This window comes from Tenrec ecaudatus, chromosome 1 (assembly GCF_050624435.1).
Source record: "Tenrec ecaudatus isolate mTenEca1 chromosome 1, mTenEca1.hap1, whole genome shotgun sequence".
NCBI classification, from domain to species: domain Eukaryota; kingdom Metazoa; phylum Chordata; class Mammalia; order Afrosoricida; family Tenrecidae; genus Tenrec; species Tenrec ecaudatus.
The window spans coordinates 127,658,982-127,671,923 of NC_134530.1; the positions used below are offsets into that span (position 1 = coordinate 127,658,982).

General features: G+C 44.3%; 1 protein-coding gene across 4 annotated transcripts in view; it reads left to right on the forward strand.

The window, feature by feature from the left end:
• The window catches only part of TLCD4 (TLC domain containing 4), a 67,795-nt gene that overhangs the window by 13,164 nt on the left and 41,689 nt on the right, over nucleotides 1-12,942 (forward strand). For 3 of the 4 annotated variants that reach the window (XM_075558638.1, XM_075558630.1, XM_075558647.1), the window contains exon 2: nucleotides 11,128-11,287. In XM_075558638.1, coding sequence (XP_075414753.1) covers nucleotides 11,139-11,287 — 149 coding nt within the window. In that variant the 5' untranslated portion in view covers nucleotides 11,128-11,138. Of the gene's footprint in view, nucleotides 1-10,679; nucleotides 10,698-11,127; nucleotides 11,288-12,942 lie in introns of those variants that run through there. The other variant, XM_075558656.1, reaches the window with a different exon arrangement.

Below are 12,942 nucleotides of genomic sequence, written 5' to 3' on the forward strand. Positions count from 1 at the left end.
ATTTAATCCCAGTGCTCTCTCTAGATGAAATGGATTCTTCTTAAGGACCCGATCGCTGGGAGAAATGTGCTAAACTGCTCTGGACCCAGAAATAAATAAATAAATTATAAAAATGAAGATAGCAATTAAAAACAAGCCCTACATCAGCTGCTTCCTTGTAACCTAAGGGTGTGCTTTCAATCTCTCTCAGGTGTAGCCTGGTATCTATATCTAAAAAAAGATTCTATAATTTTATATATATCAGATTATACCCGAGAAAGAATGGATGAATATACATTTATACATATATATGTATTCTTTGGGGGAAGATGAGAAAGATCTGCCCTCTAAATCCCTAGGGTCTTGACTTCCTAGGTAGCTTGGCCAGAGTTCCAATGATCCCCGTAAAAAAGGAAAAATAATACATAAAATAGATATACATACTTGGGATAACGTTTGTTCTAGCTAGCATTTCCTTGAGTTCACAGTGTTGGCAGATAGTCAGACGTTCCATGCCAAGAAGTGGTTCCTTCGGGTCCTTTTTGTGGAAGATGTGTGACAGCCTGGATAGAGGTTGGATTTACAACCTCGCTCCTCACTCCAAGTACCCTCCCCCCAGGTGACACAGGTGATGTGGCAAAGCCTGGTCCCTGCTTCAGCTTTGGGACCCCTCCAAGGCCCCATCTAACATGTATTTGAAGTGCTGATTTCCTTAAAGAGGGACCCTCGAATTGTATAAGCTTCAAAACCTTTGCTCTCCCTGTAAGCCAGGTGCTGTATGAGTGTGACCTTCTGGTTACCTTCGTGGCTTCGCTTAAGTCACCCTGCTGTCTCCCAGATGCAGTCAATATAAATGGAATCCATAGGTTTATAAAATGATTTCCTTTTATAAGTTTTAGATGAGATGTTAGGAAGCAGCATTTATTGAGTACATCAAAGGGGCTACAACATGAATTTGTCATTGGATTGGGGATCAGGAACCAAAGGAGTGGTAGGGCATGCTGGGAGAAAGGAGGCCTTTATCCACTGCACAACCTAAGAGCCACCCGAGTTGGCAGCGAGTCGCCATGTAGCCCATTCCAGCTTCCAGCCATCGGTTGACCAGAGTGGATGTGCCCCCTGGGGAGGGCAAGGCTTTGAGTCTTTACAGGAGCTGATGGTCCCAACCTTTCCATAGAGCGCTGGTGCCTTTGAATGCCGCTTTGTCAGTCAGTAGCTGAGCACTTCCCCACTGAGTAACCAGGGCATCTTTCCTTCTTGTAACAGAGCCCAAGCCCACTGCTGTGGATCAATTCCAAGTCATAATGACCCCATGGACAGAGAAGATGACCTGTGGGTTTTCTGAAGCTGTGGGATCTCTTTAAAAAATGTTATCGTTATTAGTTGGGATAGAATACATCATGTCATTCCATATTTCAATCATGTCAGGTAGAATGTGCAATTGCCAGACACTCTTTTCCTACATGGAAAGTTGTGGATCTTCCCAGGAAGAGTCCACCTTGGCTTTGGTGGGCTGGAGGGTTCAAACTGCTGACCTTTCGGTTCGCAGCTTAGTATTTTACTGCCATACCGCCAGGCGTTATTATTAGCCATTATATTATCAGGCATTATGAGGATAAACCTCAAGTAAAGAAATGAGGATTAAATGATTTATTAAAATAAATAAAAAACATGAGGATAAAACAAAATAAACATTTTAAAATAAGACGAGCGCATTAGTGTGACATAGAAAATGATATTAAATTTTACTTGATTTCAAAATTCAAAGTTAGAATATGGAAAAGTTGAAATGAAGAATAAAGTTCTTTTAAAATTCCAATTAAAAATTATATATATATATAATCTCAATAGAGGAAAGAGAACTTTGTGGAGAGCCAGGAGGAAAACTGGTTTTAAAGCAAGAATTTTCAGGGATGGGTTAAGGCGATGAGGTTCCCGTCCCCCCATTCCACCCTCAGGATCACTTGGTGGGGACTTCATGCTGTTTCAAAAAAAGAAAATTCTATCTGTACCTGTACCTCTCTCCCTATTTATTTACGTACCTACCATTTCTCTCTCTCTCTCTGAGAGATGGTTTTCTTCACAAACTATATCCAGCTAGAGTCTACAGAGCCTTTTTGACTGGTTGGCATAAGCATACTGTGTACTGAAGAAGCTGTGTGTGTGAATATTTGGAACACAGGTGAGAGGAGTTACAAAAGGATGCCTAGAAAGCCTTTTACATAGCTACAATGTAAGAAGACAGGCGATAGGGTGATGGTATCCCCAAAGTGAACCCACTGCCCAGAGCTGATTCGGACCCATGGTGATACCGCTTGGGTTTCTGAGGCTGAGAATCTTTACAAGAGCAAACAGCTCTTTTCTCCCACTGAGCAGATGGTGGGTTTGACCACTTACCTTGTGGCTAGCAGTCCATTGCCTACCTGATAGTACCATGAGCAGAAATGTGGATTAAAGGGACTTGTAGCCGCCTATACCAGTTGTCAAAACAATGATCGGACCGTGGTAGCAGCTGGGGCCATGGAGCCCCTCGAGTGTGTGTTTTTTTTCACTGGGAGTGACTGGCCCTTATGGAGTCTAGTTTTGGTGTAAGCTGCTAACGAGGTTAGTATTCAAATCCACACAGTGGATCTGCAGGAGAGCGACCTGGTGACTGGGTCCTGTGAAGATTCACCACTATGTGAAGGAAACCCGGAGGGGCACTTCTGCTCTTCCAAGAGGAGTTGATTTGAGCAGAGGCCAGCTGATGACACCCTACTGTGTCCTGTGAGTCGATTTACCTCACGTAGCATCTTGGTGGCAGTAGGGCCTGTTAAAATAACCATAAACACTTATTTCCTCTTATAGTAAAACTAAGCAGTAACTTTAAAAATACTGAGAGTGGGGGAGATCTTGTTAAACCTAGCAGACATAATTGACTCTCAAAAAACAAAACAAAACAAAACAAAGCAAAACCAAACTCTGCCATCGAGTGCATTCTGACTTACAGCCACCCCATAGGACAGAGCAGGGCGGCCCTGTGGGTTTCTGAGACTGTAAATCTTTAGGGGAGTATAAAGCCTTAGATTCTTTAAGTATGCTCAAGGGGAAAGGGTTGAAGGAATTGAGAGGTAGAGAATTAAAGGAGCCCTTGTTCTGAGTTGAGTATTTTAGCTGACAGTAAGGAGCCACAGAGAAATCTCTTCTATTAGCTACGGACAATTCCTTGTTAAATCTTAAGGAGCATCACAGTTAATTATATGGATGCAGGGTTCCTTAGTCGTTTCCTGCTTTAGTTAATTTTCATTTCATTTGCTTCCTTTTTAAAAAGCAGTGCCGTGAATGCTAGGGATGTTATGGAGGCTGGCTGGCTGGTGGTTGAGTATTTTAAGCAGCGGTTTCATATTGATTTTCCCACTAATGCTAATGGGTATTGAACTCGGTGTTCTGAAAAGAAAAAAAAAGCGATATATTTTTTAAAAAATCATTTTACTGGGAGCTCGTACAACTCTTATCACAATCCATCCATCCTTCCACTGAAATGGAATATTTCATATGATAAGATAAAATAATAATTTATAAACTATTAAGGGTTCAGAGGGGAGGGGGGAGCGGGGAGGGAGGGGGAGGGAAAAAAGGAAAACGAGCTGATTCCAGGAACCCAAGTGGAAGGCGAATTTTGAGAATGATGAGGGCAATGAATGTATAAGGGTGCTTTACTCAATTGATGTATGTATGGATTGTGATAAGAGTTGTATGAGGTCCAATAAAATGATTTATTAAAAAAAGAGAAGATTAAAAAAATTCATGGAAAAAAATAGAAATGGAATATTTCAGTGCACGAGTCTAACTCTCCCCATCCCCCCTGATACATTCGATACAGAATAAAAACCAACAAACCAAAAGACACCCCGAACTGCCAGCAGTTAGCTAAATGCTCTGCATGGATTAGCTGCTTCCCAGGTTTTGCTTGAATGAGAAGTTAGTAGAGGGTAGTGGACTAAGGGGCTTTTAACACTCTTAGGCCAATTATTGGTATCTTCTGAGCTTCCAGACAACCCACATGAAAATGCAAACAAAATCTGAATGTGTGTGGGGCAGGTGTATCTGTGTGTGATTGGGACCTGTTTGTGCGGCTAGTTGTTTTGCCAAATAACTCATTTCCAACAGCGGTGTGTCGTGTAGTTTGCAGACAGACACTTTTAAGTGCTAGGGTTACGGATGACGGCAGATCAGTCAATACTTATATGCTCCTGGATTTGCGGAGAATATAGAAATATGGCGCAGGTTATCCTGTAAGGGATTTGGACAAGAGAGCGATAGCACAACACGCAGGGTTGTTGTTAGCTGCTGTTGAGTTGGTTTTACCATGGGGGCTTCCTTGGCTGTAAGGCGCAAGGAACAACAGATCGCCAGGTCTTTCCTCTACAGTACTGCTGGGTAGGTGCAAACCTCACCCATGTGTAAGGTAGTACTCATGCACAAAACCCGGGACCTCTACCCAAGGTTTGTTCCTTTATAGGATTAGTACTTCTGGACATATTGGTCGGTGCGCGTCCACTGAAGTTCGTGAATCTATGTTCATGATGCAGCACTGGGGCCATCCATTTAGAAACTCTTTCCAGGGCTCGATGAGACTAGTCGAACGAGCCACCTGCCGGCGGTCTGGCAGAAAGGAAAGCACGTGGATGATTATGAGGGCGTGTTTCCGGCTATCTTACTCACCAGACGTTTAGTGAGTGCCTACTGTGTGGCAGACTGCAGAAGCAAAGACGACAGTCGTCCTCACTGTTCTGGGACTCCCTTTCCACTGGGAGAAGGGACTTAACTCTCTGCCATCTGGTCAATGCCAATTCCTAGTGACCTGGTAGGATAGGACAGGGTAGAACTGTCCCTGTGGGTTTTCCAGATTGTAACTCTTTCTCCCAAGGAGCGGTCGGTGGATTCAAATTGCTGACCTGATGGTTAGCCGTCTAATGAGGAACCCCTGCAGCACCAGGGCTCCTCCGGAAGAGGGGAGGCTCAGCGAGACTCTGCATATGTCACGGGTCATGTCAGTTCGCAGCCATAATGGAGAGCCCCCCGGTGCTGTGAGGGCCAGTAGTGGAGGGGACGACTGCAAAGGGGCCTCCCCAAGGAAGTGAGGCTTGCTCTAGGAGCTGTAGGAAGCATGCTAATCACAATTATTTATTTATAATTGTTTTATTAGGGGCTCATACAACTCTTATCACAATCCATACAGACATCAATTGTGTAAAGCACATTTGTACATTCATTGCCCAGAAGCATGCTAAATAACACGGGGCTGGGGTCCCATGGGTGAGAATGAGATAGAAGGATCTTAGAGTTGTTGGACTGCTAACTGCAAGGTCAGTGGTTCAAACCCAGCAGCCCCTCTTTGGAAGAAATATGAAATGGCCTGTTCCTATAAACATGTATACTCTTGTGAATCCTATATATAGGGTTGATACCAGTCCAAGTCGCCTCGATGGCAGTGAGCATGGTTTTGTTGGAGGATGAGCAATAGGGAGGTATAACCGAAAGTCGATGGGTATTCACAAAGGGTTTGGGAAGGAAGGTTCGAGGGAGCTTATGAAGAACCACGATACTGGGACTGCCCCTTGCCCCCAGAGTATGAGCGTGTACAGCCCCAGCCCGAGAAGGCTGCAGCAGAGAGATCTTCGGGGCACTTGAAGGATAGGCCAAGAATATAGACCTGTTTTCTGGAGCCAGTGGAAGTGCTTGGGAGAGAGTGAGGGGCTGGGTTGGATGGCCGGGAAGGAACTTCGGAGCAGGATAGGGATAGTCATGGGGTTGAGGATAGATTTCTGCAGATGAGGGGGACAACCTACATTTTGAGTGTTGTGTGAGGAAGGCAGGGGTTCATTAGGGGCTAACGACCTAGTATCCAGAAGAGGATCTTTCCCTTGGCCAGAGTGACAGTGTTTGCCTGTTAGGCTCTGCTCCAGTAAAGATTTGGAGTCTGGGAACCCTGAGGATCAGGTCTAGTCAGTCCCATGAGATTGAGATGAGTCAGAACCAACTTGGTGTCATTGAGTTTTGCTTTTGTTTTGTTATATAGTCTTGATATTTTCCACGATGTGGCATTTTTATTTTTTAGAATGAGACAATATTAAGAAGTTAGTACAGTATTTAATATAAAATTATTTCTTTAGAGCCCAACACTAAGTTCCTAAAATCCCAGGATCTTACTCTGAGGATGTTCTGAAAGTCAGACGAGCACCCATTCCTCGGCAGACCCGTCTTCTTAGTGATCCTTTCACTACTTCCATTCTGGATGTTGTTGGGAGCTTTTAATTTGTTAGGCAGTTCTTAAAATCAAGCTGAGTTCTGTCCTCCCTGTAATTTTTGTCCAATTAGGCATTCTGAGTAATGCAGAATACATTTCATCTTTCATTTTTCACACAGCAGTCCTTTAGGTGTTTGAAGAATTCTTTCAAGTCTTCTCCAAGTTTCCAAATTAGCATGACTAAGCCCTTTAATGCTTCATGAAAAAAATAATATCACTTTCACGATTATCCCAAAGGTACAGCAGGACTGATATCTTGGACACTATCCAACAATAGACCTGATGTTTCTTCATTACATTGTTATCGCTTGTTGACTTAAAATGTGTGCCCGCATCCATATGTGCTGGTTAAGTTCTGTACTTGGGTGTTGCCTTTAAAAAATGTATTCCTATTATATCACCACAAATTGGAATCACTTCTTTTCATTTGCTTTTTATTGTGATTTGGGTGAAAGCTTATAGAACAAATCGGTTTCCCGTCACCAAACCCATACCCATTTTGTTGCATGCTATGGACTGCAATCCCCTCAAGGTAACAGCACTTGTCTTCCCATGTCTTCCCTGTGTTTCCCTTGCCCACTGTCTTTCCTTCCCACCCCTTCTGACCTTTGTCCCTGTGCAAACACTGCCCTGTTGATCTCAGATCGCCGATTGTTCGAAGGCCCGTGTATGGCCCTGCTGTTATTGTTTACCTTATATCCATCCAGAGTTTGGATGCAAGTTCAGTCATGAGGTTTGGGTCCTCCATGGGATTCATTATTTTGACTTAATGCAGATAGTTTTGAAACCTGATTCTATTACCCATTGCATCAGCTGTCTTTTCCTGCTCTGTGTCATATGCCTATTAAGTAAATGTGACTTTGTAAAAATAATTACTGAATGGCACCCCGGAGAGGAAAGCTGACAGACTAGCAGGAGACGCTTCTCAAGGCTGCCTTTAGGCCATTGATCTGCAGTCTGCTTCTTGTTCATGTGGCTCTGCATTGACCTAATTTTGTCATCCAGCCCACACCTTGATGTATTATTCACAAGGCTATCTTGAGAAACTTCCAGAACATCCCTGGAATCGAGTTATGCTTTCTTTGGCATTCTCCCGTCGACCAGGCCATAGCAGTCAGTTACTTGTGGGAAGGAGAACAAGAAGGCGCCAGGGATGACTGTTTCAGCCCGGAACATGGGGATCCGTTTGGATCCCAGTATCCGTCACCGAGGAAGCAGAAAGGACTGCTGTGGGGTGAAGCCCAGATTGGGTAATATGTTCCTGACACAAGCCAGGATCTTTTTAGTCAACTCATAGTCATAGCAAAGCTGTGCGACATAGAAACAACAACAAAAAGAGATGTACACTCAACGTGTGATATTATTAAAGAACGCTGGATAGATCATAGTCTGCCAGAAAAACGACTGACGTCGTCCAGCATACATACAAGCAGAATATTTCTTAAGCGCGAGGACGGCAAGACTTCGCTCGCTTACTTTGGACCCAGCACTTTGGAAGCTCCAGTCTGCGTCATTTAAGGCGAGGGAAGGTCTTAAGAAGCGGAGTGACTTAATAGCGACAACAGTGGAGTCACTTACCAAAGGTTGTGCTGGTGTCACAGGACCAGGTGGTACTGTGTTCCCTCCAGCTCCAGGTGGCCATGAGCTGGCGCGTGACAGCAGACGCCTGCAGGCCTCCGGTGCCCCGTGGAGCCCTTCTGTGGGCAGCTGACTGCCCAAGTGTGGTACCTGAGGGCTTTGAAGCTGTGTGTGGAGGACCTGGGGACCAGTCTTTGATTGGGCATGGCTGGGGGATGCCACATCGCCACATCGAGGGACAGCATGCTAGGCGGCCTCTGTGCTCTGGGTGTAGAACCCTGCCCTGTCATAAGAGGAGAGCAGACGGACTGAGAACAGGGCTATTTGGAGTCAATGTAGAAATAGGAAAGGGATGGTGGGGGCCATGCTAAGCACGAATGAGGCATTCTTTCCCACTCCTAAGCTCTCTCATACCCCCCCTTAAGAGTATTTCTTTCCAAGTGCTGGTGCAGTGCTTCCCCCTTGGAAGGCTTTCAGACCTAGGAGTGGGGTGTGCGTCACCCTCCTTGCGCTCCGGCTGCTCCTGTTCTTCCCTGTGTGTAGGAGACCAGCTCACATTCGTGTTTCTATAAAGGCACAGGCATGGTTTTCAGCAGCTCCCCAGAAGACTTTCTTTGGTTGTCACAATTCCTTTGACTCTGCAGGGGCTGTGCCTAGAACCCCCTGGTCAACCGAAGCCCCTGTCCCAGGTGTTGGGTGTTCTTTCCCAGGCCACCTAGCGTCCCAGCCTTGTGCCCTCTACTAGTGGGGCGGGCTGGACGAGGGCTCTCGCTTCCCGACTCTGGCGGTGTGGTCCCATTCCTGAGTCACCGCACTCATAGCCCTTCATCGGTGCCGGGCATGACAGGTTTTTCTTTATTGACTCTCGCCCCCCACACACCCCCAGTACATTTAAAAAAAAACCATATTCTTTGACTGATTCAGCGTACTGAAGTAAATGAGCAGGGCATTTGTTTCTTGCCAGAGCTTTGTGTTTTCTGGGGGAAACTGTAAAACTCACCCCTAGGTTAGCCTTTGCTTTGGCCTGACTGGTGGGTGAGGCAAGCAGCTGCTTAATGCAAAGCGAAGCTGGTGGTCTAACCACTTTATTCTTTGTGGCCAGTCCTCTATGGAAACCAAAGCTTGGATTCATGGAGAGCCTTGTGTCGTTTTAAATGGCACCTTTCTGTAAAGGGAGACCCCCCCAACCCCCACAAAGACTTAACTGAATGTACGTCTGGTGAGCAAGCCTAAAATCTTTACTCTTATTAAAACCATTTTTTTTCTTTTTTCAGAAGGGACTGTGGAATGATAAATATCTTTTTGTGTGTGATAAATATCTTAATGGTGAATGGGTTGAGTGTCCTTTACTGGATTATTGGGTTTACTGGATTAGTGAACAGTTCATAAAAGTTATATGATATCTATTTATAAATGTGTTTTACAGAAGAACGTTCAGCAAGCGTTTATGAAATGCTTATGGTATTCTGAGTTTTAGCAAACGTAAATGACCAACCTGTTCCCAGTCCCTTTCATGGTGGTGTGGTGCTGAGTGGGACTGCTAACCACAAGGTCAGCAGTTAGAAACCACCATCTGCTTTGTGGCAGAAAGGTGAGGCTTTCTACTGCCATGAAGAGTGATAATCTCAGAAATCCACAGGGTCAGATCTACCCTGTCCTACAGGGCCACTGTGAGTCGGCAGCCTCTCGATGGTGGTGAATTTGCCTTTGGTTGGTGCCCAGTCCCAGGCCAGGACCAGCTGGTAGCAGACAAAGCCCTCCAGAAAAAGCCCGCCCTGCAGTTAATGATAGATTCTGAATCCTGATTGATTACTGCTTCGTTGGCTTCATTTTCATTTGGCCCCTCCCTCACCCACACTCCCCTTTTTTTTGGTTTTAATCTGAGAAAGATTGTTCTCTCTGCACCTCTCCTTTAGTAGATTTCAATGAAGTTTACGTATGGAGCTTTTGCGGATTATTTGGCTAATAGTAAACCTAGGCTAAAAGACCCACAAATTAAAAATCTAATATCCAGTCAGCATATGTTGAGTTTAAAAGGCAAGTAGATCAGTGATATAGTTAAGGGAGTGTGGTACGCCCCCCCCCACCTCACTGAACACAAAGAAGGGGAACAGACGAGGAAGGGATTCATTATAGACGCGTGAACTCTGTGGAAGGGGCCCAGAGGGAGGCTGATTCTGATGTCCTGGTTGGAAGGGAATGAAGTGGGGTTATTGCTGGCGCAGTCAATGACTTGGTGTGTCTCCAGTGAATTGGCTTCCGTAGGTGACTTTATTTCTTCTCATTAGGCAGCTGAAAATGTGTATTGATTCATTTCCTTTTCATAGTAGCGTCAGCTCCATCGGAGATGGAGGCACAGAACTGCTCTCTTTGCTGGATATGAGCAAACGCCCTAACTAACGTCTCCCCCGCCCCGGTCTGAATGGCTAAAGAAAAATTTCTCCAACATTGCCGTGAACTAAAGTTCAGCTCAGTGTAGAAAATCTGGATTGTGGATGGATAGACGCATACTGCACTTTAATGCTAACCTCTGACGCCTGCAGCTGCCGCAGCAACACACCTTTTAGAGCGGAAAACTCACTGGGCTTTTGACCCGAGGATCCGTGTGACTGCAGAATACATTCGAAACACGTTGAATATGAAAATTAAGAAGTAGCAACACTATGTTTCCTTTCTAAGGCTGTGTTATTCTTCTTAAAAGTTTACTTGTGCTCTAAATACTGCCCACTGTATAAATGGGTTTTATTTGGTGATAGTGTTTGTTTTGGTTTTGCAGGTAATCTTGTTTCTCTTACCACCTTCAAGTTGACTGGCCCTTAGCAACGATCTAACCAACCCTTTCCTTTCCTAGGTGAGGACATGGAGGCACAGAGAAATCGAGTGATTGCTCCTAAGCTTAACTATTGAAGTTTAATAAAGGTTTTTATTTCCTGTGCTGTAGATTTCCTTTTGATGTTAAACTCTTAACACTCGAATCGTTTTGAATCACATGATGCTAATTAAAATCATTTTAGAAGGTTTATAACATTAAGATCTTAAAATTAATAGATTTCCCCCCTCTATTGCATACAAATGTATTGCATACAAATGTAATATATTTGACATATAGTAGGTAAAGAAACAAAATGGTTTTAAATCCTTATAGTTTCTTTGTATTCTTACATTCGTGCTAAATTTTTTTAAAAGGACTGAAAGAACCACATGCTCTTTAAAATTTAAGAAAGTTTTCATATAGACTCTGTCATGAGATAGCAATTTATATCCATCCTTTCTTTTAACAGGTTGAAGAAATATGGATGCCATCACTAAACTAAGCATTGTTTTTACCAGCTTTGTCGTCTTTCAGCTTCTTTTCCACTTGCTAAGTTCTTGGTTTTCAGCAAAAGTTTCTCCAGCTTTTTCGAGGCTCAGCTACGCCAAGAAGATCGAATGGAACTCCAGGTAAGTCCTAGGAAAGCAACCAGTGGGTGAAGAAAGGAAGTTTAGTTTTGTGATGTAAGGCAGCTCGTTAAAATATTCAAGAGCCTTTCTTCCTTGAGGATATAACAAAATATAAGGTCATGTTTTAAAATTTGCCCGTAGGAATAAACGGAAAGACAAGTAGATGCCGGGCAAAACATTAAAAAAGAGTCTTATATTGAAAGGTGTTAGGATAAAATTATTTAACTTTCTGGGAAGCATGTGGTTAAAGCTAGACCCCCACCCGTTGCCTGTTTAAAAGTACTGTTTTGTAGTCTTATCTGAACTATCTGAGATAATGAGCTTATGCGCCTGGGTAGTGATAACAGAAGAAAGCTTTTGTTAGCTCTGTAAGTAACCAGTAGGCACACTTAGTCGGCTTTGGGCACACGTCCGTGCATCTGCACCTCTCTGTACGTGGCCTTATTACTGGAATTCAGAGCCCTCGTGGAGAAAGGACAAGTTATCTAATGTAGAAATCTGCTGGAGTTTTAAAAAGAAAGTGGCTATCCATTCCCCCACCCCCCACATCCGGGTTCATTAATCTCTCACAAGGTTTCCGGAAGCCCATGACTCCGATGGCTGCTTTGCCTGCTTTACAGAATTTTGCGTGCTCACACGCGGCTGTGCGTTTGCAAACCTCTAGGCATTGGAGCAACTCTGGGAACATTCTTCTGTTGTTATTTACTTGAAGCTGCTGCTAAGTGTAACACAAATCCAGCTAGTCTTCCAAACTGCTGCGACTGCTTTTCCTGGCAGCCTCGTTCAGAATGAAAGAATTCTTACCAAATGCTGACGCGTTTGAGACAAGAGAGCATATTTCACTTCAACTCCGCAATCTCTTTTTGGGTTGCATCGTTTTATAGGCATTAAAAAGAAATTTGTGGCGAAAGTATACGTAACAGAACGTTTTTGCCATTTCAAGAGTTGAGTGATGTTAAACATGTCCATTATGCCGTTCCACCAATGCATCATCATCAACTGTTCCCGCTCTTTTCCATCACCCTTGAAAGACTCTCCTTGTCTCCTAGGCAATGCGTTCTCCTTTCACACTCCCTCCCACCGTCATACACTTTGATCTCCACATACTTGCTGCTAGATCTTGCATATAAGTGGGGTCCTAGAATACCTCTGTTTGCTTGTGTGTTCCTGACTTATTTCACTCGGCATCGAGTTCTCCAGGTTCATGAACGCCATCAAGACCTGTCTCCTTTGGAGTGATGCTGTATTGATCACGTACCGTGGACATTTGCTTATTTATCCAGGAGCATTTAGCCTGTTGCCACCTTCCCAGACACCAAGTTTTAGCACTCATACCGTGAATAAGACATTCGTTATTTCTGTGTGCACTTTACACTGGTTTGTCTGCTTCATATAGCCAACAGTTCTTCTTGCCCTAAGCGCAAGAGTCGGTCCTCCAAGTGCGTTTGAACATTAAGAGGTAGGATGCTTCTGTCTTCAGCACAGCACACATCATGTTCACATGTCCAGTCCTAAGGTGCCAACCACAGTTTTGTTTGTAAAAGTCTTTCTGACACAGGAAGGCGGACGGGCTGGCAGCAAGAGAAGAGCAAGGTGGCAGCGTGGCGTGTGCACTTCCTCTCCGACATTTTGAATCTTCCTCTTTTTCACTGTGC